Genomic DNA, 24,546 nt, shown 5'->3' on the forward strand with positions numbered 1-24,546 from the left:
ATTCTTCACGAGCCTGGTGGACCGCTGACAGCCGAGGAACAAGCCAAGGATGACGAGCTGAACGCTGATGCTTACTGCTCGTTGGCGCCGTTACTCGATAACGTGAGTCTGGGACTGATATTCAGAGACTGTAAAAATAATGGACGCGAGAGTCTGAAGGTGCTGAGAGAGCACTACATTGGCAAAGGTAGGCCACGAATTGTTTCATTGTACATAACGTTAACCTCGCTGAAGAAAGCGGACACAGAGACTGTGACTGAGTACATTATCCGGGCAGAGCAGATCTTCACAGCGCTCAGAGGTGCAGGCGAGGCACCGAGTGAAGGGCTGATGATGGCAATGATTATGCGGGGACTACCAGAAATGTACAAACCTTTTTCGCTGATGGTAACCCACGGCGTAGCGGAGATGAAGCTAGCAGAGTTCAAGGCTAAGCTACGAAACTTCGAGGCTTCGGAGGATGCTGAGCCAGTAGCCGAGTTGGCGGGAGAAAGGGTTCTGAAGGCTCGCGCAGCCCTGAGGAAAAAGAACGGCGGCGGATCTTCGACAGAGATGGCGTGTTGGCGGTGCGGAGAGAAGGGACATCGGAAAGATGACTGCGCAAGAAAAGTTTGGTGCGGTTCCTGTAAAAGCACCAGCCACAGCGACAAAGCCTGCAGGAAGACCGAGCGCACACAGAGGTCCAGGTGTGCACGCGCTGAAGACCACGGCGGTGGCGACAGCAGAGGCAACGGCAGCGGCGATGGTAGCAGCAGTAGCAGAGACAACGGTAGCAGCGGTGGTGGCAACAGCAGAGGCAACGGTAGCAGCGGCAGCGGTGGTGGCAACAGCAGAGGCAACGGCAGCGGTGGTGGCAGCAACAGCAGAAGCGGCGGTGATGGCGGCGGCGGCAGTGGTGACAGTAGCAGAGGCGGCGGCAGCAGTTGTGGCAGCGGCGGCGGTGGTAGCAGTGGCGGTCGGGCAGCGAGTGGTGGTCGGATCGAGGCGCGGGGACCCGCGAAAGACGACTTCACATTCCGGGTGGACACCTGCAAGCCAGCGAAGCAGCGGCAGATCGAGAGAGGGCTGATCGTCGACACAGGCGCGACATCCCACATGCTGAACGACAGGAGCCGGTTCAAGTCCTTCGACAGCTCGCTCAAGCCGGAGAGCCACAGCATGGAGCTGGCCGACGGGAGGCGGACATTCGGGTTGGCGGAAGGCAGAGGAGACGCACAGGTGTGTCTCACTGACAGCGACGGACGAATATGCACAGTGACTCTGAAGAGCGCCCTGTACATCCCTTCGTTCCCACAGGAACTCTTCTCCGTGAAGTGTGCCACTGCACACGGTGCCAAGGTACTTTTCGAAGAAGGTAACAATGTTCTTGTAGCGCCTAATGGTGCAAGGTTCAACATTGATGTGTGTGACAGAATGTACTACTTGCCAACCGAATGTGATGAGAGTGATGTGTGCAATGTTAGCCATGATATCCAAACTTGGCATGAGATAATGGGGCATTGTAATTACGATGACATACTGAAACTGCAAGATGTTACAGTAGGCATGCACATTAAAGGTGCAAAGCGTAAGCCTGACAAGGAATGTCATGTATGCATAGAGGGGAAGTTTACTCAGTCGAGGAACAGAAATGCAACTGACAAGGTGAAAACACCACTTGAGCTTGTGAATACTGATCTAGCTGGTCCAGTGACAAATGGTTCCATAGATGGTTACAAATACATGCAGTCATTCACAGATGTGTGCACAGGAGTAGTTTTCACATACTTTCTGAAAGCAAAGAGTGATGCCGTACAGGCTACTGAAAAATTCCTGGCAGATGTAGCGCCTTATGGCGATGTGAAATGCATCCGGTCAGACAACGGGACCGAGTACACAAGCAGAGAGTTTAAGACACTCCTGCGAAAGAACAAAATCAGACACGAGACATCCTGTCCTTACTCCCCACACCAGAACGGCATAGCTGAGAGGGAAGGGCGTACTCTCTTTGAAATGGCAAGGTGTAAACTGATTGACAGCAACTTACCTAAGAGTTTATGGCATTATGCCGTTCAGGAAGCTGCATACACCAGAAACAGATGCTTTAACAAGCACATTGGCACAACACCGTACACAGCACTGACAGGGAAGAAGTGTGATCTAGCCCAGATGCACAAATTCGGGTCCGAGTGTTATGCTTACAAACAAGACAAGGGTAAACTAGATCCCAGGTGTGAGAAGGGGCTCTTTGTAGGGCACGACAAGGGCAGCCCCGCCTATCTAGTTTACTACCCCACCAAGGGAAAAGTGCAGAAGCACAGACTGGTTAAGTTTATTACTAAAACCACATGTGACAATGAGACTCAGACGCAGGACTTAGAATTTCACCCTATTGTACATACTAACAAGACAGACGCACCACAGCCCAGTGCTCAGAGCACAGACACCCAGACTGACAGTCCACAATCCCCAGAGGATGATGGTGAGGAGCACCACATGGTGACACCACAGGCCCCAAGCAGTGGGAGGTACCCCACTAGAGAGCGTAAGCCCCCGAGTTACCTCAGTGCTTACTCTACTCAGGAAGACAGTGATGGTGATGATGATAGTACACTCACCAGTGTCGACTATTGTTACCGAGCAGTGTGTGGCGTGCCACTGACCTTTAAGCAGGCTATGGCATCACCACAAGCAGGTAAATGGAAGAGGGCAATGGACGAGGAAATGCAGTCACTAGAGGAGAACCAGACCTTTACCCTGACCAAATTGCCAGAGGGCAGAAAGACAGTGGGAGGTAGGTGGGTGTACTCAATTAAAGAGGGTGGTGACGGACGTGAGCAGTACAAGGCCAGATTTGTGGCGAAGGGGTATAGCCAGAGAGAGGGGATTGACTATGGTGAGACATTCTCCCCCACGGCAAACATGACGAGTGTGCGTGTACTCATGCAAAAGGCAGCACAAGAGAACTTAGTTCTACACCAAATGGACGTAAAGACAGCATACTTACACGCACCCATTGACCGAGACATTTACATGGAGCAACCTGACGGTTATGAAAAAGTAGGAAACAATCTAGTGTGTAAACTGCAGAAATCAATTTATGGTTTAAAACAGTCGGGACGTAACTGGAACGAAATGTTACACAAATGTTTGATTAATGATGACTTTACACAGAATCCAGCAGACCATTGTGTATACACAAAAGAGTCAGAGCAGGCAGGGAAGGTCATAATTGTCATTTGGGTGGATGATCTTATCATCGCAGCAAGCAACACGAGAAGCCTAGAGCAGGTAAAAGCAATGCTCTCCAGCAGATTTAAAATGAAAGACCTGGGCAAGTTGAAACACTTTCTAGGCATAGATTTCAGTCAAACTGATGAATGTGTAACCATGTCACAACAGAGGTATACTGAGAGGATTCTCAAGCGTTTTGATATGCAGGATTGCAGAACACGCGAAACACCATGTGAACAAAAGATTGAATACACTGACGATGCACCCAAGATGACAGATGTAACTAAATACAGGGAAGCTGTAGGTAGTCTCATCTACTTAGCTACTTGTACGAGACCTGATCTTAGTTATGTGGTTGGTAAGCTTTCACAACACTTTGCAAACCCCACAGAGGAAAACTGGGTGACAGTTAAACATGCACTGCGTTATCTTAAAGGTACGACTGACAAGAAGCTGACTTTTAAGAAAAGCAGCGATGGTTTAGGCCTTCGGGCATTCAGTGATGCAGACTGGGGTGCAGACACCAGCGACAGACGGAGCACGTCTGGCTACTGTGTGAGCATGAGTAAAGAGAGCTCACTGGTATCGTGGAGGAGTAAGAAGCAGCCCACAGTAGCATTATCCACATGTGAAGCCGAGTACATGGCTTTAGCTCTCACAATACAGGAGTGTATTTACTTAGAGCAATTACTGAAGGGTATGGATTCCTATGAATATGTTCAAACTGTTGTTCATGAGGATAACCAGGGCACCATTGCACTTGTGAAGAATCCTGTGTGCAGACAGAGGTGCAAGCATATAGACATCAAGTATCACTTCATAAGGTCTACTATTAGAGATGAGAAGATGACACTTGTGTACTGTCCAACAGATGAGATGATAGCAGATGCTATGACCAAGCCTGTCTCAAAGGTGAAATTGCAGAAGTTTACAGGAGTCATGTTTGGTAGTAGTGTCTGACAAGTTGTAAATATGTTAAGTACCGTGTGTACTATGTGAAATGTTTTTGATTTAATTCTGTGTATATTCTGATTGTTAAAAGCTGTACAGGATACGAGTCACTCATAAGTGGGAGTGTTGACATATGTGTATGATTGACTGTGTGTATTCTGTACTGTACTTGTTCCACACCACAAGGGGGTGTTATTGATTTGATATGAGATGTTTATGATTGGTGACGTCACACCCCCTATATAAAGGAATGTTCTATGCTTGATCACTCTCTTGAGTGCCCTTGAGCCATGACCCAACCGCTCTTGAGCAGTGTGTTTATCATACTTAAAATAAATATGCCTTGAGGCTGACGTGAGTTATTCGTCTTCGACTCTTTCTGAAACCTGCACATTGGACTTCTGCTGTGGAGTGGTAGCGCTCCTGCTAACAGGTTCCTTTGATAGAGGGGATACCTGCGTCTTTGTAAAGTGCTGCGCGCACGTTTGATTGCCGGTTTTACAAATTACGGGGATAAACATGCCAGGTCCAAATTACTAACAGGAAAAGAGGGACGATGACAAAGGGGATGAATCGCCAGGAAGACAGGGATGATCTTTCTCGCAGAGCAATGTTGTCTGCCAGAGCGAGTCTCGCCTGGTTTTGTGTATGGTTACGACACGCAATCCACCGCTGGCCCAGCTGGCTATCCTATCAGCAATCGCCGCAAGAATCAAACCTGTTTCAAATCCTGCTCATCTCTCGTGAGTGTAGGGTACTGCATATAGGTTAGTTAAAACTTTGCTACGACCCAATTTGGAACACTGTCCACTCCATGCGCAAAAGACACACCGTCAGAAAAAAAGATGGAAATGTGGATATGCTATGTAGGCCTGGAGAAAGAGGTTCACTCTCTCCAGCAGTTCAAAACCACCGTCAGGTTATGTTTCGGAAGCATATCGGGTTTTTTTTTTTTTCGACAAAAACGAAGCGCCATAAAGTCACAGTCAAGTTTGGTTATAGGCCAGCACAGCAGCGTTAATAAACTCCAAAAAAAGTAATGTGACGTACCCTAATAATGACAATCTTACTGTGCAAACTGGGGCAATAAAAACAGTCGGTGGTGGTGGTAGTGCGCGATAGCTCTGTGATGGGGAGGGGGATTCTTTTGGCTACATCTAGCCTACCCAACTCAGGACTCTGGATCCAACCGAGAATCTCCACAATGAGGGAAACACATCGAAAATATAAAATTAAATATGCTATATGCACAAATAGAGTTTATATCAATCAGACATTCTATTAGGTTAACAATGTTATTTTGAAACCTAATGAAGTGCCACATAGCCTAGCCTAACGGTCTGGCACACCCTCATGGCGCTGCTGCAGCGCATTGACATGGAGGAAACCTACAAAAAATATTATTATTTTAAATAATAAAATGGTTCAGACGGTATCTGGTGGATACTGCCACTGTTTAAGGCCATTTAACTTGTTGAAATTTAGCCTATAGGTCTGGAAAGGTGTTACAATATTATAATCTGGCCTATTCTCTGCGGTCTTTAGTATGTCTGTAGAACGCAGCGACTCCCTCTATCTACGTCGGATTCTAAATGTTTGTTTAAAGGGCTGATGACAGAAACATGAATCAATTAAATCTCTTAAGTAAAATGGACAATATGGCAAGAGGTTCAATGTGTGTCATAAACACGGCAAAAGAAAACGTTGTTACGCGAATATCCAACTTTTAAATACACACTGCAAGACCTCTGGGTTCTTGGTCAACCGCCATGTTGTGACGTCAACGCCAGAACAGAAGGTGGCGCTGCGGATCACATACAGCTCTGTTGGCTGCTACCAGAGAAATCGCTGCTACTACTCACGGACGTCCGTGGGAACAAAGATTGGTAGGTCAACGCTTTTGTTCAAAATATGACAATCAGTATTTTAATAGGCCTGCCTGTTATCTGATTTAATACTACCTACATCTACTGTGTACTGTTGCCTTGCACGTGCAAATGCTGAATACCATGTAAGCCAATAATAGGTATTGGGTAGCATCAGCATGCAAACCGACATACAAGCTAGCTCTGCTGGTAGCCGATCCGTGATTCATTTGGCAGGCACGTCTTCTACTGTGAATGAGAGTTCTAGTTTTATCCTTGAATGAAGCATAATATTTGATAGCCCACTTCAGCCTTAGCAAATAATTACGATGCAGGTCCTATAGCATAGCTACTTGCCTCCTGCCTATTGCTTTCACCCTGTGTTTTTGAAGTGTGTAGGCTACTAGCAGTTGTCATGACCCAATACAGGCGGTCATCGTCAATCCTCCTCCACCCTAGAGCAATGCTTTTACTTTTGGTCGTTCTTAATGTCTCGTCAAACTAACAACCCAGCGTGCAGGCACAATTGCTTTGAGAAACACCAAGTCCTTTCAAACTTGGCAATAAGAGACCACGATGCAAAGACAACATGTGTACTACTAAGCTTACAACTTCTGCTATAAAATTTGTCACATCAACAGACAAGCACATCAAACCAGCAGGTGAGGAGGAAGACTGATGATGCCCATATCCTAGGCTATAGAGTAGGCTCTTTTGTAGTGTGACCTGTAAACACACTATCCAACACCATCGAAAACCTGCCTGTCAAAGTGAATACACCACAACTTTATTGAAAGATCTTTATTTTGTAACTGTGATGAAAATTGTTCATGGAAGGTAAATTACAGCCAATTTTCATTTTCATTTGTGCAGGTGTCATTTGAGCTGTGTGTAACCACCACGCCTACAGAGAAGGGGTTATTTGCTGAAGGGAGCAGGATGTAGCACAGCAAACCCTTGATGACATTACCTGTATCACCATCCATGACTTCACTTCTCCACTGTGTCTCAATGAGGACATGCTGAATGTGGCCTATATGACTTACAAGCAGTATGTCTGTGCTGTATGTGGCTGAATGATTTGCGCCTGTCCATTTGGTTAAGTACCACCTTTATGTAGTAAAGTTCTGGAAATATAATGTGTATGCTGTAATAAAAGTTTTCTTGGGCATCTGTTTTTTTTTTCTTTACTAGCAATGTCAGTCAATAATATTTGTAATGTTTACAGTTGTCTTCTATACAGGTGTCCCGTTTACAAACATTGCCACTGTGAGGAGGGGCAGGCTGCTAAGCAGCCAACCACGTGAGCGTGTTTTTTGAGTGACAGCAGTTTCCAACAATTGGGGGTTGTAGAGTGCGCCGCCAGTGGCGCGAAGCCAGGGATTATTTGCAAATGGGAAACCCATGTATAGCACAACATTTACAGGGGTTGGACAATGAAACTAAAACGCATGTCATTTTATTGTGGAGGGTTTCATGGCTAAATTGGGTCAGTCTGGCCAATCTTCATTAATTGTACTTTGCAAGAGCAGAGTGTGAAGGTTATATTTGCAGGGTAAATGCACAATTACGCTCCCAATATTGCAATGCACAAAAGATTATGGGTGACATCAGTGTACAAAAGAGAAAAACTGACTGTCAGGAGCTCCACAGGGTCAATATACATGGCCGGCTGCTATAGCCAAGCCTATCTGAAACCAAGTATTTCAGTTTCATTGTCTAACCCCTGCTTATCCATATGCTACAACATATTCTCCATTTATACACATTCATTCAGACTGTACAAAAGCAAACGGAGAACATTTTTGGTCAATGTATCAATCTATTTAGTTAACACCACAAATATCAGTAATATTACATTCTAATAACAAGTGTCTCACAGCTTTAGATACATCTCTTACATGAAGAATACAACCAAAAGCTCCCCCCAGGGCCTGCAGTGTATATATAGCCTACACTCAGTCCTGCCATGCTTCATCTTCGCCCTGTGGAGCAAATAGAACAATTAGATCAAAAATACAATTTGAAATGAAGGGCAATCCACACACATTAACACTCTACTTGGTAAATGATAGAGTTTGAATGTTTTGCAGCAATGTGAGAAAAAGACATGGCAAAAATAATACAAGGGAAATTGCATGGGTGGGCTCCAAAATAAAATAATTCTTTGGCACGATGTAACATTGAAATGCAATGCAGGATACAGATTATCATGCAGTAGTGGGTTATACGTGTCACATACAAAACTGTATGAGGTGGTGTTCACATCAGCAGGTAAATTACAAGCGCAACATTGTCCCAAGTGCCGCATGACGCAACTTTCAGGCTCATGAGTTAATTTTCATTAAAAATGTTGTATGTTAGAGCTGAATGAACACATTCTAATGCAAGATGGGGGTCTTTGTGTTTAATGCAATTGCTGTCAATGTTTTAATGTGCTTCAGAGGCTGAGATATTTTTTTCATATGCTGAGGGAAACTTTTCTCAAAATGGGCTTAGGCATTCAGCTGGAATTTTTTGCATGTTCTTTAGGCATCAATGGGTGAAGGACCTGCAACCAGAATAGAAAAAAGGTTCTTACCCACAAAAAAAAAAATCTTCTGGCAATTCCCCCCAGGTACATCTTCAGGGTGTGAAGTATTGCATCTCTTTTTCGCTCAGCGGCTACATATTGACACAAGGAAACACAAAAGATACATAATGGGTTAGATAAGAGTGTATATTGATGGACGGTAGTTTAGGTGGGTTATAGGCCTACATAAAGAAAGACGGTGAGGACACATACAGAGTGATATTGGGGGTAGGATAGATACATACAGTAACAAGTAGATGTAAATGCTAGCCAGACAAATGTCAAATTGTGAGTGAGAGACAGAGGGAGATCAATTAGGTATTAATACTGTATGTCAGTCGGTGTCGACTAGCAGATAGGAAGAATGACATGTTCTTGGTGGACAGATAAAGACTTAGACTTACTGCAGAAAGTGTTTGGTTGCATGGTGTGACCCATGATCTGCTTCCAGTTCCATTTTGGGATCCCATTTCTTCTGTAGTCCTTGTAAAGTAGGCCTGGCCAACATAAAATTGAAACACACAAATGAAGCACAGGTGTAACAAAAGCAATCCAACATTATTAGCCTACAACATCCCTTTTCCCAAAACCTCAGGAGGACATACAAAAAATACAAGAATGGGGAAAAAAATCAACCATGTTATGGTGCAATGATAGCAGGACTTTTTTGACCAGATGATTGTGCGACTATGCAAGTGGCGTTCATTTCTTGACGAGGGGAAACACAAACGTTTTTTTATGCATTGTAAAGGGCAGAAAGAGACCATTTCTAGTCATGTCGTAGGAATTATAACCAACACACTCCTCCAGACTAGCGTGATTACCGTCCTCCTAACAACGAATGGCAAAGTGTAAGCTTAGTGCAGTGTTTCCACGAGTCTAGTTACTACAAGGCAGGTTGTAAGTTACTTCTTCGATGTTTTAACATAAATCCAGTTCTGTATAACACACCAATGCCACAGTAATCACAAAACAGATGCAAAATGCTTGGAAAAAATCCTCATGAAAGCAATCATTTGTTGATGTCCACCCACTAGCATTTCCTCATATTATGCTAACTAGTGCTACACTTTGCCTCTCGTCGTTGTAAGGCGACTTATCACGCCGGCTTTATGATTGCATTTATGATTATCTTGAAGATAAGATACATTGCGTTACGTACCTTCACGTCGTTTGTTTCACAACATGATTTGACGGGTCTTTGAAGAGGTAGCCTTGTCCCCGGCGACGGATCCGATGTGCAAACTGTATCAATAATCCTTTTTCCATCCAATTCTGAAGCGACTTGTACCTTGTGTCGATTTTATTTAAAGCGACAAAAGTCGCACCAGAACCGTTTTCCATCAAAAAAGTACTTGAAGCGCATTGAAGCTACGTCACAATGCCTCTCGTTAATCCACATATTTCTGTCGCGCTTGGTCGTTTTCCATCCACTGCGTCGCTCTTTTAGAATGTTTGTGTCAAAAGAAAAATAGACTTTATCGCGCGTGAGAATATAGCCTTGACCGACAAAACAAGATGGACAGTCTACGTGTCGTGTTATTAATAATCAATATACTATCCGCAATAATTGTGATCAGGAAAAGGATGACAGCCCGGAGAAGGCGACTCGCATAGCCTACTGTGATTTTTACTAGTAGACTACTCGCAGATAGCCAGTACTAACCTGGCAGCACCAGGTGCTGTTTGTGGTGGGAGATGGACGTGCCAACATAGCCTACGGACCGTCAGTTTATGACTGATTTTCGAGTTAGCAAACATCTGTTTCGAGAGAGAGACTATGTGCTTGTAGAGCCACATATGAGGCCTGACCCTGCGAGCAGGGAGAGCAGAGGTGTCGTTGGGGAAACGGGTGGCACAATAGCACTTTTTAAGTTAGCTTTAGGCACTACAAAACAATTACAATTTTACAAACAGCCCCTGGCAAAAAAAAGTATGGAATCACCTGTCGTGGAGGTTGTTCATTCAGTGATTGTATTTATTTATTTATTTTAAGAAAAATGATGAATCACAGACCCGACCCAAAACTGCCTAGTCTGAACAGCAAGGGCATCAGGAAGGCAATAAAGGACTATACAAACGAAATAACTTCACACTTCTCTGACAGCAGACAGAGGCAGGGCATACAGGCCATCAGACTACAGTAGGCCTAGACCCGTGAGAGCAACACCTCCCCGCCCTCCATGACCAACCCCTGTACCTGTCCTCCTGTCTGAAAAGGACTAGCTAACATCAACTGAATGAACATCTTACATCAGTGTTTCCCAACCTTTTTTGTCTTGTGTACCCCTAAGCCTTTTTGTCATACCATGAGTACCCCCCTCACTCATGCTCTATATCCCAATGTGACTATGCTCCATGCATTTTTTTTTTCATTTTTCCAAGTACCCCCTGCAGTGTGCTCACGAACCCCTAGTGGTACACGTACCCCTGGTTGGGAAACACTGTCCTACATGACAGGTGATTTTTTATTTTGTCTGAGGCTGTACGCCTAATCACATGGTAAAATTTGCAGTCTCAAGTCAACACTGCTTAGAGCATATGGTCCCACTCATTTTAGTGTTATTGTACTGTTGAATTAACACTTGAAGAGTTGAATTTAACATTATAAAGCAGAGGAGAAGATCCTGAGTCAGCTGAGGAGGACACTGAGGCAGCGGCAATAAGAGATACCCTGATGCGTCACCTGATGCCTCACATGCATTTGTGAAAGATCACAGAATTCACATCAAGTGAATATGTATATTAAAAACAAACAAACATGGGCATTTTTCATAAAAATGCATTTAATAAATATTCATAATTAGTATTAAATATAAAATAACATTAAATGGTAAGGCCACTTGGCTGCTTGAAGAGGCAATGGGCGGGTTATTCTGATGCTCCAAACTGGCGCTTGACGGACGTTCTCAGAGAAGTTAGCATCTCTCCATCTTCCTCCTCCTGCCTCTTGACTTTTCAGTAAGTCCGACAGCTGCTGACTCTATGCAGCTAGTAAAGACTTTTTCTTCAGTGGCCTGCGAAACAGGCGACTACCTCCTGCTGCACCTGGGGTGGGGCCTGGGGGCTCTGAATCCTCCATGGTCACTTGTCCACTGTAGTCTTCTATTACATGAGGAAACACATAAAATACAAACACATTAAATTAAGTTATTTGAGACATGGTATAACACTAGAGTTTTTTTTATCTAAGTTAAAGGGTGTCAACTAAGCTTGAACATATTAGCCTGAAGTAAGCGTGAACATATTCAGTTCCAATGATTTAATGGATATCAGTGTTAAGAATATTTTGAAGCTGTTTATCAAAATGACACCTCAACCTCTGACAAGAGAAAACTGAGTACACCCCTATTTGAAAATGCATAGAAAGGTCTTCAGTGAGGCATGATTTGCTTCAGTGTTTTGGACCATTTCTTGTGGACTGATAATCCCAAGATAAACAATTTTGTTTTAGATGGTGTCAAGTACGTGTGACAGTACCCAAGTCAGTAGTTCGAAGACAACAGTGTGTTTTGCCTCCAGTGAGGCATGGTACTAGTACTGACATGGTTTGACATGAATGCTGCCAACATTTGGATGCTTACAATACAGGTAAGTTAAAGTGAATAAAGTCCTAAACACTGCTTGTCTTCTGTTAAATTGAATAGTGAGAGCGTAACGTTTCGTCCCTCAGGTCTTAATCAGGCAAAGTGCATCCTTGACAAGCAGTAGGCCTACCAGCACTATGAGTACCAGTGATGAAAGAAGTGCAGGGCATAGTGTCAGTGTCAGACAAGTCACCTAGAGGCAGTGACCGAGGCAAAAGGTTACTCCAGCAGGAGACCTTTTGCATATGTACTATTTAAACATGATGTCCCCCAATGGTGTTATTGAAGATTTTGACATCAAACCATTCTTGTACATCTAAATTTAACAAAAGAGAAGCAGTGTTGCAGACTTTATTCACTTCACTGGACTATTCTATTACTCTTTCACTGGATTAATACTTTTATTGTCCTGCACCTGGCTCTTTCAGGGCATTTTCGCATAGGGGTGCCGGAGTACTCACTTTGGTCAGATGTTGAATTGTTTAAAAAAACAAAAACAAAAAAACAACTTTTGTGATACACAATATTAGCATGAATAACATGACATTCAAAAGCATGATGATCCTGACTTACCAGCACCCTCTTCTTCCTCATCATCCCCTTCATCCTCTTTCTCGTCTTCCACACCAGATTGGTCATCAGGGGGAACTATTTGTACAGAGCCAGACGAACAATGTTAACAGTGAGAAATCGTTTATCAGATCCATAGCTTCATTAGCAAAAGTCAGTCCTCGTCTTTCTGTTTACTTAGCTACTGCGCTATTTCTCTTTGAGTATCGTGTCCTGTTTGATACAAACATATCATTACTTGTGCGAACGACATACGAGGGGGGAAGATTACAAAGTAGACCTAGAAGACATTTATGTAAACAGCTGTACTACCTGGAGTCCTATGTGACACCTGAGGCTATCTATTAGCAAGTTCCCTGTCGGATAATGTAGCCAGGTTAACACCAGCCTCCTACATCAACAACAATTAATCCACTCACCGGTGCTGTCAACAGCAGAGGACCTCGCAACCACGACCGGCCTGGCACCCAGTAGCTAGCTGGTCCATTTCTTCGAAAAAATCAAAACAGCGTTTTCCCCCAGCCCCATTCCTTGACGCCTGCCTTTTCTCGACCAAACTTAGCTTTCAAATTCTCGCGCATATAATAACAGCACTGCGCATGTACGAACTTCCTACGTCGCTTTAACGCTTTTCCATCAATTTTATGTCGACTTATCTCTAGCCAATCCACCTTTTTAGAGCGATATAAATGAGGTCGACAAAGCTGGCGTTGAAGCGACTTAACCGCTTTTCCATCACTTGTGTCGCATCAACTTTTTAATGCGCATTATTTTAAAGCGACTTTATATTGGATGGAAAAAGGATTATTGGTGCAAACCAACATGATTAGCCTGATAGACCAGCCTAACTGTGAGACCCCCTCCTGAATACTGCACTCCGAATGACAGTAGCACACATTTGTGTGACATTTAACTGAACAGCCAAGTAATTATTTTAATGTGGAAGTACCGAAATTATCCAAAATTGACATGTTCAGAGCACAGCTCCACCTCCTGTCCCATCAATACCACGGGCATCAGCAAGTGAGTGAGGAGGAAGAGTTCTGTCGCTGACGTCATTTTCGACTTCATCATCAGTGGTCTCCAGGGTGCTGCGCCCAGTAAAATTCGCCAAAATAACCGCGTTTGTAAATCATAACTTGGAAAATAGGCGCTTTCCAGAATTCATATATATATCATTCTGAGTTATTTTTTATGTTAAAAATCATATCAAAAAACGTCAAAAATCTGTCATCAGCTCTTTANAAGAAGCCGCCGTTATTTTTGACAAAGTTTTCTGAAAATGTTGTTTATGCAATAATTCGGTATTTTGACATATATCACATCTAAATTTATGTATTGAGGCTCTTAAAATGAGATTTAGTGGTGTTTAACCTGCAAGTTACACTTTAAGCGAGTAACCAATTGGAATGCAGGATACAGGTTATTGACAGGTGACGTTGCCCCTGTGGTGTTCTGACCACCCAACTTCTGCACGCCATCACACTTTGAAGTGTTGAGGAAAATACATGCAATACAGTGTACACCATCAAAGGCTCAGATGCATGGTTGTGCACAGCACAGACCTGGTTAATACAGGTCTGTGGTGCACAGCACACGATCAACGTTAAACAGCGTATGCCTACATTTAGTTTCGTACGGACGTTATTGGCGCGGACAGCGGGAACCATGACAACCAGTAAACAAAATCACCCAGAGCGAGTGGCAAGTAGGCGAGTGAGCAAGTAGCGAGTAAATAGCAGCGACGTGTGTGTACGGCCCTTAAACTGTGCTGCTTTGACCAGGGTTGAGGACATAGATGATGAGACGGGTCATTTGTTTACACTGCAGGGTTGAGAGGAGCGATGCCCACCTGTTTCTAGGTCCCATATTCTCAGGGTCCCATCTCTAGAGCCGGACACCAATGTTAGTGTTCCATTGGGTGGGAAGACCAGTTCTCTGACAACAGACTGATGGCCTTCAAGATTAAACACTGCCTCACCTGTGAAGCGAAATTACATGACACTTCTGACATTTCAGTGGAATGCTTAACAGCTGACTAATGTGAAAACAAACATTACATAACACAGGATGTGCGCAAAGAAGTTACGCGTGAGTGCAGCGGATTCCAGCAGAAGTTTCTCACCGGTTGCAACTCGCCAGATCTTGATAATGCCATTGTTGAGTCCGGTGGCAAGAAGCAACCTTTGAACGTCGTCATCAATGCTATCACTGGCCTGACATATGGCACCGGGCCGGTTTTTCGGATGTGGTCCAAACGCTAGACCCCACACTGTATGGCCACAATTTAAAGTCCTTTCAGGGGCTTTATCCGTTTGACAGCCATCTCGATCATGTCCTTCTCTGAATGAGGAAGAGAAAGTGCAGTTTGTACCGAGAAAAGCATTGCATGTTAGTTACAGCCAAGGGCGATATAATTTTCTGCAAACTTACTCGCCGCCTGGCAGAGGCCACGAAAGCACCTTCACCACCCCATAGCCCATTGACCACGCGAAGAACGTTCCACCTGGTGAAAAGGCCACGCTCCATGTCTCGCAGCCTGCCGTGCCCCTCAGCCTCTCGGGATGTATGGGTTTCAGCTGCTCTACCAGCCCGTCCGATTCATCTGGTAACAACATTTAATGTTAGCCAACAGACAACGAAACGTGGTTTAAATAGCAGGATTCGCACGGCGGACATGGAGAGCCGGCATGAGGGCACACGCCAGCTAAAGAGATTTTCTGACAGCACTTCGTGGACAGTGTTGATATCCCCAAGTTACCTTTTGTGTCGTTTTCGCTCGGGCAGGCAGCAGCAGACACATTACGCATGATGTCGCCTTCCTCTTTGTAGGCTAATGGGGATAGAACCAGAAAGCAGATGCCGCTGAAACGTCAGATCGGATGCAGTTAATATGGGGTATTTCTTGTGTTATTTATTTAGCAGATGTGGATTACTTACATTTTCGGTTCTATTTCTTCATGTGGCAGAGATGTCTATCGAGGCGGAGAGAACGCCGTATCTACACTCCAAAGCATCCCCACAAACTAACAAATATGTTTATTAAAGACGACAGTACCTGTTCGCTTTAGCTGTATGAGCAAGTGATGCACAGAGAACCTGGAAAAAACGGGCTTCGAGCAGTGAACGGTGCGGGGGGCGACTGTATTCCTGTTTATCAACATGGCTGTACACGTGACCCAACGTTCTTAAATACCGGAAATAGCCGTCATACTTCAGTGGGTGGGACCTTGACTAAGCATTTACAGTACATGATTCATCAGTACTGGAATTATTTAGTAATACATTCCAGAAGGGACGGTTTTCAACCACAAGGTTGACTCTAGATAATTTCAACAACCCCACTTGCCATGGGATTTATTGAGAGATTTATTGAACTTTGACCATGGCTTGACAAATTCATGACAATAGCCATTGGCCTACTGATATAGGCCTACAGATCAGCAAAGATAACAAAAACTTCAATGTACATGATATTTATCTTCACTTTTTTTTTTTTTTTTTTACAAACACACCCAACAGTCATAGCATTGCAACTGGCACATTGTGAAAAAAACATACAGAATTCGGACCACACTTCATAAGGCCAGTTTCCCTGTAGGTTCACAAGGTTTCATGTTTACACCTAGGCCTATTTTGACACAAACAGCAGAAGGCACTATGTTCTTATTTACTATTTTTGAAACAGGCTTTCCTGAGATTTCCCCTTCCACGCACATTGCCCATCTAGTTATTGCTAGTTCAACTAAAAGGCTTCTTTAAAATGTTTAAGGAATTGGCATTTTCAAGGGTAACAGCTTCATACAATCAAACTCAGACATGTTAAAAACGATTTTTTCTTTAAAAAGGCAGAAATATTTACAACATCTAACATAACTTTAAAAGCAACTGACAAAGTCCCCTATGCTGTCTCCGTAGCAGTGTCTTGATTTTCTTGAGAACCCTCCATGTTGTTGTCCTGTTCTTCATGGTCACCTGTAATAGCAATGAGAGCGCAAAACAACTGTCAACTGTTTGAAATGATCGGGGGGAATACTCTGAGAAACCTGCTCAGTAGTAATCCATGTTAAATGAGGTAGCGATAAATGATCAAATAAATGAGCTTGGAGGTTTTTTTAAAGGTGCACTGTGTAGGATGGTGGCCAGAATAGGTATTGCAACTAGGCTTCTCATTGAAACTGTGCTGCCTATTGCCACATTTGATCTTTTCATGTATATTTACCAAGTAGTAAACTAATATTTAGTAGTATTACCGTAGTGCAGTCTTGCAGCTAAATAGCCTATTGTTTGAAATTCAAAATGGTGGACCATGAGAATTTCGATTCCTTTGTACGCTTGTCATGCACGCATTAAAATATTACCATGCATTGCTGAAGACGATAGTCTCCTTCCAATTTAAAACACCCCTGGCAATACAGTAAACAAGCACTCACAAAAACGTGCCTATGGTGTGTTCCATTATTCGCCCTCTGTACTGTGTACCTTGTTTAAGTGCAGTGAAGTACCCTCTCCGCCCTCCACGATTCACGAGGCGAGTACATTCCGATTCCCATTCTGTCCGATAGTGTTTGGAAGTAGGGTGCGCACATCCACAAAGTAGTTGTCCAGGTGCCAGACAAAAGGTAGTAGGTAGTGTGATGAAGCGGTCTGCACACTCTGTATTAACTCAAAAAATACTTTATTGCTTATATATAGGCAACGTTTCGATCCAACAGAGGGATCTTCCTCAGGCCGTGTCTTTGGAATCAAAACTGTGCTGTTATCACGGAGATTCAGCCGTTTGACAGATCTGACACTCAACTACGTAACAAACATGGCGGCCGTGGAGTGCGAAAAGTGTACAGTAACTCCACACTTCAAGAAATGGCCGTTTTGGGGGCGTTATCGGGGTAATTTACAGTGCACTTTACCGCCGCGATTAGAAATGGAACACCCTGCGTACCCAAACACAGTGCGGAAAGGGCGGAAAGTACGAGTATTGGAACACACCAATACTCGATACTCATGAACAGCCATCCGGGTACTTTGCTCATAAATGTGCGTTACGCCCCTTTATGGGTGAAAACAAACCGAATGTCTCATCAACTTACATGCTACATCTTGTCTAAATGAACACGTTTTCGGCATGTTGCGCGTGAACAACGCTAGTCTACATGTCCGTATCTTTCGTTTATTAAACCTCAACATCACCAATTGACTTGCATGGGTTGTTTTCCCCCACAAATGGGCGTAACGCACATGGAAAACGTCACGCCGTTCATGAGTATACTTTGAATTTGATGATGGTGGTAAGTAGTTGTGAAAAGGTAACATTTGTGAATGGACAGTATACATTCTGGAAAGAAACTACTAAAAATATTACACAGTGCACCTTTAACTAAGTGACATCTGTGACAGATCTATTAGTAGTAGGTTGACCACTTCCTGTAGATTAACTTAGCCAGGTTTATCAGTTAACCATGTTCTTGGAATACACCATGGGCTTACTGGATGGTATGCGGTGAATCTCGACCAGTGTTGTGGCGTTGCCATTTCCGTTGGGCACGACTGGTAACCTGGGCACTGTGTCCTGGAATATCTCCTCATCGTCCGAATCCACCAGATTCAACACGTCATTTCTTTCCTCATTTAGGAAACTTGAAACAGAACAAACACATTTTAATATAATGTCTATTGGAACAAGCATTCAAATAATAATAATAATAAAACCCCACATTTGTATATAATACGGTGAACAATAAAATTGACTCACTGAACAATGACTAAAGGTGCTGTATTATGTAACAGTAGTTAAACCTTCACTATCTAACAAGCCCTTTGATGAAGTTTAAACAATGCCATTGCTGTCTTATGGCAGTCCATTGTTTATACAGAGTAATACTACATACTAGCCTAGTAAACTAGCCCCACCCGCCAGCAAGCAAAATTATTTTTGCCTGTGAGTGGGCCTCAGACAATGCCCCAGGCCCTGAAACTGGCCTCTTTAGATGCAATGTGGACAAGGTTTTGAGGTAGTGACGACAAAGCATTGGCCAGTAGACACAGACACAGTTTGAAAAACAACGGGTTGTTCCCATCAACAATCCTCTGATGTCTCATTGATCGGGCCCAGACTAAATATTCACATAAAATCTCACATTTAGCCTGGTTTGTCAGGCTAGAGTAATACTGTATACGTCTGCTGCTGTGTTGAGTTATGGCAGGAACTTAATCACAGTGAGGCAGGGAATTTCAGCTCTGCTTGCAATGTGTTTTCACTAGTGCTATGCATCCAGTAGTACACACCCATGGACTAAATGCTTTGTGCAAATGTATGAAGAGATGCAGTACGAGTTTGCTACATTAACTAGTGCTAACCGCAAGTACAAAGGCATCTGGATGTTCATTTGCTGGTATGCATTACACTTCACAGTCATCACACTTGCATTGTCCTCTCCAGGTGAATCATTAGGCAAGATCTTTAGAATAGAACTATGAAGGGGTACGGCTGTCAGGACCAGTCAAGACTAGTTTAGTCCTCATGCCGATACTTGTATGCCGTTTTATTGAGAAGTAAGATGGGTCACTGATTATGGTCATTAAGTCGCCTGCATTTATTTGGTTTTCTATTGTGATTAGGATCCATATTGTTAAGTGGACACTTTTGTACAAAATTAGCTATTTTCATCATTTTCACTAGTGAAATATTGCATTGTGAAATGACAGCATGAAGAGGTTGATACTCACTTAAACGGGTAACCTAAAGGAGAAAAGAAACATAAAATATGTCATTGTCATTGATTGAATCTATAAAGGATTTATATTGTTGTAAATTATGAAATGTCAAACAATATTCAATTCATTTTTTTTCTTACTCAGGCAGATTTTGTGACGGTTGTTGTATGCAGCCATTCCAACTGCAATTCCGACTCCAAGAATAATGACAGATAAGAAGGTGCCAACAATCCCACCAGTATAAGACACAGACGCTGTTTGACAAACAGAAAATCATGATGAGATTTCAAAGTTACATTACATTACACTTAGCTGACACTTTATCCAAAGTGAAATACAGGGTATTGTTACAGTCTCTCGAGTAATGTAGTATTAGCTGCCTTGCTGTTCATTTTAAATTTCAGATTTTCATTGCATCATTACATTGTGCATATACATAGATAACTTTGTCCCTGCCCGGCCAAAGCTGTCAGCAGCCCTTCCACGGTAGAAGCAAAAACAAACAAATCTGCAGAGAGCATACTTACGCTTCACAGTGAGATAGACCTCCAGTTCACGGACATCGACAGGATTCTCACTTCTGCAGAAGTATGTGCCTTCATCGTCTTTGGTGAGGTTGACTATGGTCAGGCTGAAGACGGGACCCTCTTGAGACATGACGTACTTTGAGCCCTGTTCGATGGCCTTGTGTTCCACGGTTCTCTGCCAAACGGTCTTGGCAGGAGGGACTGATTGGTCATCGGTGCAGGTCAATGTCACGTTGGTGCCCTCAACCGCCACAACCAACGGCTCTCCCACAGGAAATGGAATCCCTGGATAACCATGAAAAGAAGAAAAATTAAGAATTTAAAAATGTACTTAAAAAAGTTGCAAAGGTTGTACACGAGTACTGAAAACAAATCCTACAAAATTCAAATCATATTGATCCAAACAGAAAGTTTTCAAAATATGAATGTATTTGCTTTAAAATACAATGTATTTGCTTTAAAACTAAACAGCATGCCAAACATAAACACAATATTTACTCATTGTGTTGACAGTCTATTTAGAGGAATAACTTGAAGAATTATCTTTCATGCATCATAATTCCTGGGTAGGTAACGCATGAGCATGCAGAAACAGAGAAAGTGAAACTCGAGGAATTGATGGCCGTGGGCTGGGTATTCCAGCTGTGAGCTTTAGCCAATGTAAACAGTAGCACAAAACAAAACAGTAGAAACACAAAAGAGAGGGTGGACAATCTAACTGAAACAGCTTAAGCTATACAGAGGCAAACTCATCACTTTCTGACTGCAAACCGAGTAAATTAACTGGACTACTTATAAAGGTGTCTACTTGTCTAATGGTATTGTACAGGACAACATTTATAGCAATGGTTTAGAAGTCTCTTGCGTGCAGGGAATGATTGCTGCTCCCTTTTAGCACATAAACAAACAAGTCCGACAGGCGGACAAAGATGTGTTTGTCTATGCAGAAGGGCCCTAACTCTGCCGCCTTGTGGACACAGGAGGGAATTACAATTTATAGAATGCGTTTCAGACGGACGGACGGACATACCCTCTTATAGAGATGCTAGGATGCATCTAAAAATATGTAAGCTACAATAAATACTGTATACTTTATTGTCCCAAACAGAAAATTCTCTTGGACTTATTTGCTGACTACACAATGGCCAATATAGGGCATATTAAAATCAGCATCAAGAAATAACACATTGCAGATTCTGTTATGCTCACCCACAGTCAAAACTCTTTTAGAGCACAAGTGAATGCAAATTAAAAGTTGTGCTTCATTGTAAACCCTGACCTGAACAAATGAATCTACCCAACTATAAGATCACAGCTGAGAACTTTGATTGTGGGAATTCTCTATACTTCCACGGCTGTCTGGGATTCAACAATGTGAGATGTTGTAAAAACTTGACATGACCCTTGACATCTTCTCAACTTACTCAGGGTCATGTGGCAGATCTTGTCTTCACTCGCTGCGATGTGTTTCCCTCGACATTGAATTTCCATGCCGTCCGTCAGTAGGCTCCTGTTCAGCGTGATCTCCAGCACCTCGTTGTCGACGGCAGAGCCCAGCCAAGCGCCCCCTGCGGTCAAGTCCTCCCACTGCAGATGGGGCAGTGGGTAGCCCCCATGCCAGCTGCAGTCGAATATAGCCATGGAGGAGTCGTTCTCTGTCCTCCAGCTGCACTCTGGGTGTCTTTGGGGTGGAACTATTAGGTTGAAGGGGAATGGAGAGGCAAAGAAAAACAAAACGGAATTCATCATGGAGATAAGAAGGGATGATGAATCTTACAGTTACAAACATGCAATGGGCTTGCCCAACTTAACAAAGAATAATGCAACGCAATATGTGGGGAGTATATAGTAAGACCATATTACAGCACAATGCAGGAGTGTCAAACATAAGAGAAAAAAATAACCAAGAATGACAAAAAGTATGAAAATCTCTAGCCCATTACAGGGTTGCTGCAGGTGTCTGAGATTTCAGGTTTTCAATACTTGGGAACAATGGTATTACACACTGTTTACGGTCAATACTACCGATGTAACCTACCAGCTGTTCTCCACCTTGAGATAATTGATAGCAACCCAATATGAATCAGACACTGACAAATTGACAAATTGGCTTTCTCTCTCTTCTTCTTTCTACATTTTGATATTTGTATATCATTCTGGCATTAGGTAAATCAATTGGGGTGGGGTGGGTGGGTATTGAACACTGACTTTGTAATGCTCCTGTTTCACAGCTTGGGAGTTTGTTCACAAATAAAAAAACAGTGAATCACAAAAAAAAAAAATCAAATTGGCTGGACCGAAATGAGGTCGACACCCCTGGCATAATGGACAGAGTGCAACAAAACTCTGGGCACTTACAGTATACCAACAGCTCTTGACTGCTCATCACTCTCTTCCCAGATAGGGTATTCTCCGCCATACAGACATGCTTCCCTTGTCTCGCCGGTGTGATACTCCACTCCTCAAACTGGATCAGGGAATCAGTCCCTGAAATAAGAGTCCCGGAGCCTTCAAGAGTCCAGGTTAACGTCCGGGATGGTGTGGAGGCAGAGGGGGTGGAGCACTTGAAATGAACATCAGTACCGTTCCGGACGTACAAACTTCCATTGGAGAGTTTCCCAGCAGGTGAGATGTCCAGTGTCACATTGGTTGGACCACCTGAATAAAACAGCAATGTGACAATTGTGTAACAGTGGCACGTCTATTAAGTTGTGACTGACATCTTACCACAACAGTACAGGAAGGAGTTCAAAACATCTTGAGGAATTAAAACACATCCTTATTATCACAGCGCTACTTTTTTACAGACAGACACCCAAACACAAGCAGAAGGTTTTTTATGCATATAATGTGGTATATGATATGGTTAATATGGTTATTTTCACATATAAACTATGCATAGAATCACCAAGCCGATGCATAGCCAATTTGATTTTTTTTTCTTTAAACAAAGCATTAACTTTACACTTCACTTGCTCTCCCATCCCATCCCCTTGTCAGTTATGTGTGGGCCTTTTGAGGCCATGGGAACAATCAGCAATTGCCAGCGGTTAAAACAACAAGCAATCCAGAAGAACCAGTTTCAGGTAGGCTTAGTGTTGCATATGCCATGTGAAAGCAGTCTGGTTAGAGTTACTACTGTGTGTCCAGTGCAGCTATACATTTCATGAAGTAGCATTGTATTGTGGGACACTTTCTGTCTGGTCCAATGGTGGAGTAAGATAGCCTACCTACATTATACCTGTAGTAGAAATGAACACTTACTGAAAGTCTGTAACTGGATCACGTCATGAGTGTGGACAATGCTTGCGTTCCTTCCTGTGCAGTAACATTCATATAATCCTTCATCGATTGTCATTAATCCAGCTATATCCAGGCTCCCATTGTTCAGGATGATGTAGTGACCAATTGTAGGGAATGGCTGTGAAGTATGATTTCGTTTTGACACAATGCTCCCATCTTTTGTCCACTGTGTAAACGCTGGAGTGACATTGGCAGTCTTGTCATGACATGGAAGTGTGACAGTCTTCTCCAGTTCTCCAAACATTTTCAAAGGTGCACTCCCATCGTCTGCACCACATTTGACAACAACTACAGGAGACAGCAGCACACACAAAATTATATAGCTGTAAATAGGGGATGGATTCAAGGTCATGAAGTTCAGCCAAGATGAGATGCAATGGCATAGATTTCTAGCATAAGTTATTACACTGTGTGAGAAATAGGTAAACATTTCGCCTTACCTGTTTGGCATAAACATACAAAATATAGGAGTGCTGCAGCTAGTGTCATTGTTGCAGTGAGCTAGGTTGGTTTGGTCTTATTTTGAAACGGACAGAACAAAAGATTCCACGCCGTACATCAGATAAAGTGCGCTCCTGACGTCCCCAGTAGATGTTCTGGTAGACTATTTTTCCAGTTAGATCTCGGGGGGTTGTAATAAAGTCATTTTCGAATGTTTACTGTTACCGTTTTGGCGCTAGCTCTGCCTTATCGTAACAACTTGGTTTCAGCGAAACCTGCCAAATGAGATTTTTGTTCCACCTGTTTATTCTCGCATACACTCCCGGAAACGTAGGTAGACTACCTGCGGGGCCACGCCTTACCTTCTTAAAGTGATAGGCTACCTACAAGCAGGGCTCTAAATTAACACACGCCAACACGCCAAACACGGGTGAAAATTAATTTTGGCTAGTAGAAAAAAATACCTACCCGCCAATTTGGCTAGTAGGCCTAGCGCTCGAGTAGGCTACAGTAACTTATGAACGGTAAACCGCTGCTCTGACGAACGTTATACGGCGAGATTTCCTACATTACCCACGGACACTAGCGTCACGACGTAGCCTCCCACCGTGGGCTTTCCAGTGCATCGAGCGTCAACTCCATGCTGTTGCGCGCGCCAGGAGTGAATACATTTCAGACGACCAGCCTTCTGTCAGCTAAGCTGCGCTGACAGGCTGCTCTCCTCCTATGCTCTCGTCGCTTTCGCTACAACCTTTTTAACGTCACTACTGTTATTATTACTATATGAACCTTGCTTTAACAGG

At 43.4% G+C, this 24,546-nt stretch overlaps 2 protein-coding genes and 2 long non-coding RNA genes across 5 annotated transcripts in view; all 4 read right to left on the bottom strand.

Moving 5' to 3' along the window:
• The window catches only part of wsb2 (WD repeat and SOCS box containing 2), a 22,234-nt gene extending 6,218 nt beyond the window's left edge, over positions 1 to 16,016 (bottom strand). The window contains exons 1-5 of one of the 2 annotated variants that reach the window (XM_063195397.1): positions 15,699 to 16,016; positions 15,520 to 15,591; positions 15,192 to 15,363; positions 14,884 to 15,101; positions 14,611 to 14,739 (exon numbers count right to left, since the gene is read on the bottom strand). In XM_063195397.1, coding sequence (XP_063051467.1) covers positions 14,611 to 14,739; positions 14,884 to 15,101; positions 15,192 to 15,363; positions 15,520 to 15,568 — 568 coding nt within the window. In that variant the 5' untranslated portion in view covers positions 15,569 to 15,591; positions 15,699 to 16,016. The remainder of the gene's footprint in view (positions 1 to 14,610; positions 14,740 to 14,883; positions 15,102 to 15,191; positions 15,364 to 15,519; positions 15,592 to 15,698) is intronic. The other variant, XM_063195399.1, reaches the window with a different exon arrangement.
• LOC134446119 (uncharacterized) lies at positions 7,832 to 9,197 on the bottom strand. Its single transcript, XR_010034379.1, has 3 exons — positions 9,006 to 9,197; positions 8,615 to 8,693; positions 7,832 to 8,014 (listed from the first exon to the last, which is right to left on the bottom strand). It is a non-coding gene; the product is annotated as an uncharacterized LOC134446119 (long non-coding RNA).
• LOC134446118 (uncharacterized) lies at positions 10,965 to 13,970 on the bottom strand. Its single transcript, XR_010034378.1, has 3 exons — positions 13,178 to 13,970; positions 12,762 to 12,836; positions 10,965 to 11,706 (listed from the first exon to the last, which is right to left on the bottom strand). It is a non-coding gene; the product is annotated as an uncharacterized LOC134446118 (long non-coding RNA).
• Positions 16,017 to 16,100: 84 nt separating the features above from the next.
• vsig10 (V-set and immunoglobulin domain containing 10) lies at positions 16,101 to 24,051 on the bottom strand. The gene is made up of 8 exons (XM_063195401.1): positions 23,743 to 24,051; positions 23,264 to 23,590; positions 22,358 to 22,657; positions 21,424 to 21,693; positions 20,000 to 20,284; positions 19,587 to 19,726; positions 18,246 to 18,381; positions 16,101 to 16,733 (listed from the first exon to the last, which is right to left on the bottom strand). The coding sequence occupies exons 1-8, from the start codon at positions 23,789 to 23,791 to the stop codon at positions 16,660 to 16,662; spliced, it is 1,581 nt and encodes a 526-aa protein (XP_063051471.1). The 5' UTR covers positions 23,792 to 24,051; the 3' UTR covers positions 16,101 to 16,659.
• Positions 24,052 to 24,546: the final 495 nt, after the last annotated feature.

The sequence above is a fragment of the Engraulis encrasicolus genome, chromosome 3 (assembly GCF_034702125.1).
Source record: "Engraulis encrasicolus isolate BLACKSEA-1 chromosome 3, IST_EnEncr_1.0, whole genome shotgun sequence".
In the NCBI taxonomy this organism is placed as follows: Eukaryota; Metazoa; Chordata; class Actinopteri; order Clupeiformes; family Engraulidae; genus Engraulis; species Engraulis encrasicolus.

What these genes read in the sequence shown, in the direction of transcription:
- vsig10 (XM_063195401.1), bottom strand. Translation starts at nt 23,791, where the DNA reads ATGACACTAGCTGCAGCACTCCTATATTTTGTATGTTTATGCCAAACA. An exon ending in GATCTGCCACATGACCCTGA is followed by an intron (nt 20,285 to 21,423) that starts GTAAGTTGAGAA and finishes ATGGTTATCCAG; the next exon opens with GGATTCCATTTCCTGTGGGA. An exon ending in AAAAAAATGAATTGAATATT is followed by an intron (nt 18,382 to 19,586) that starts GTTTGACATTTC and finishes TTCCTAAATGAG; the next exon opens with GAAAGAAATGACGTGTTGAA.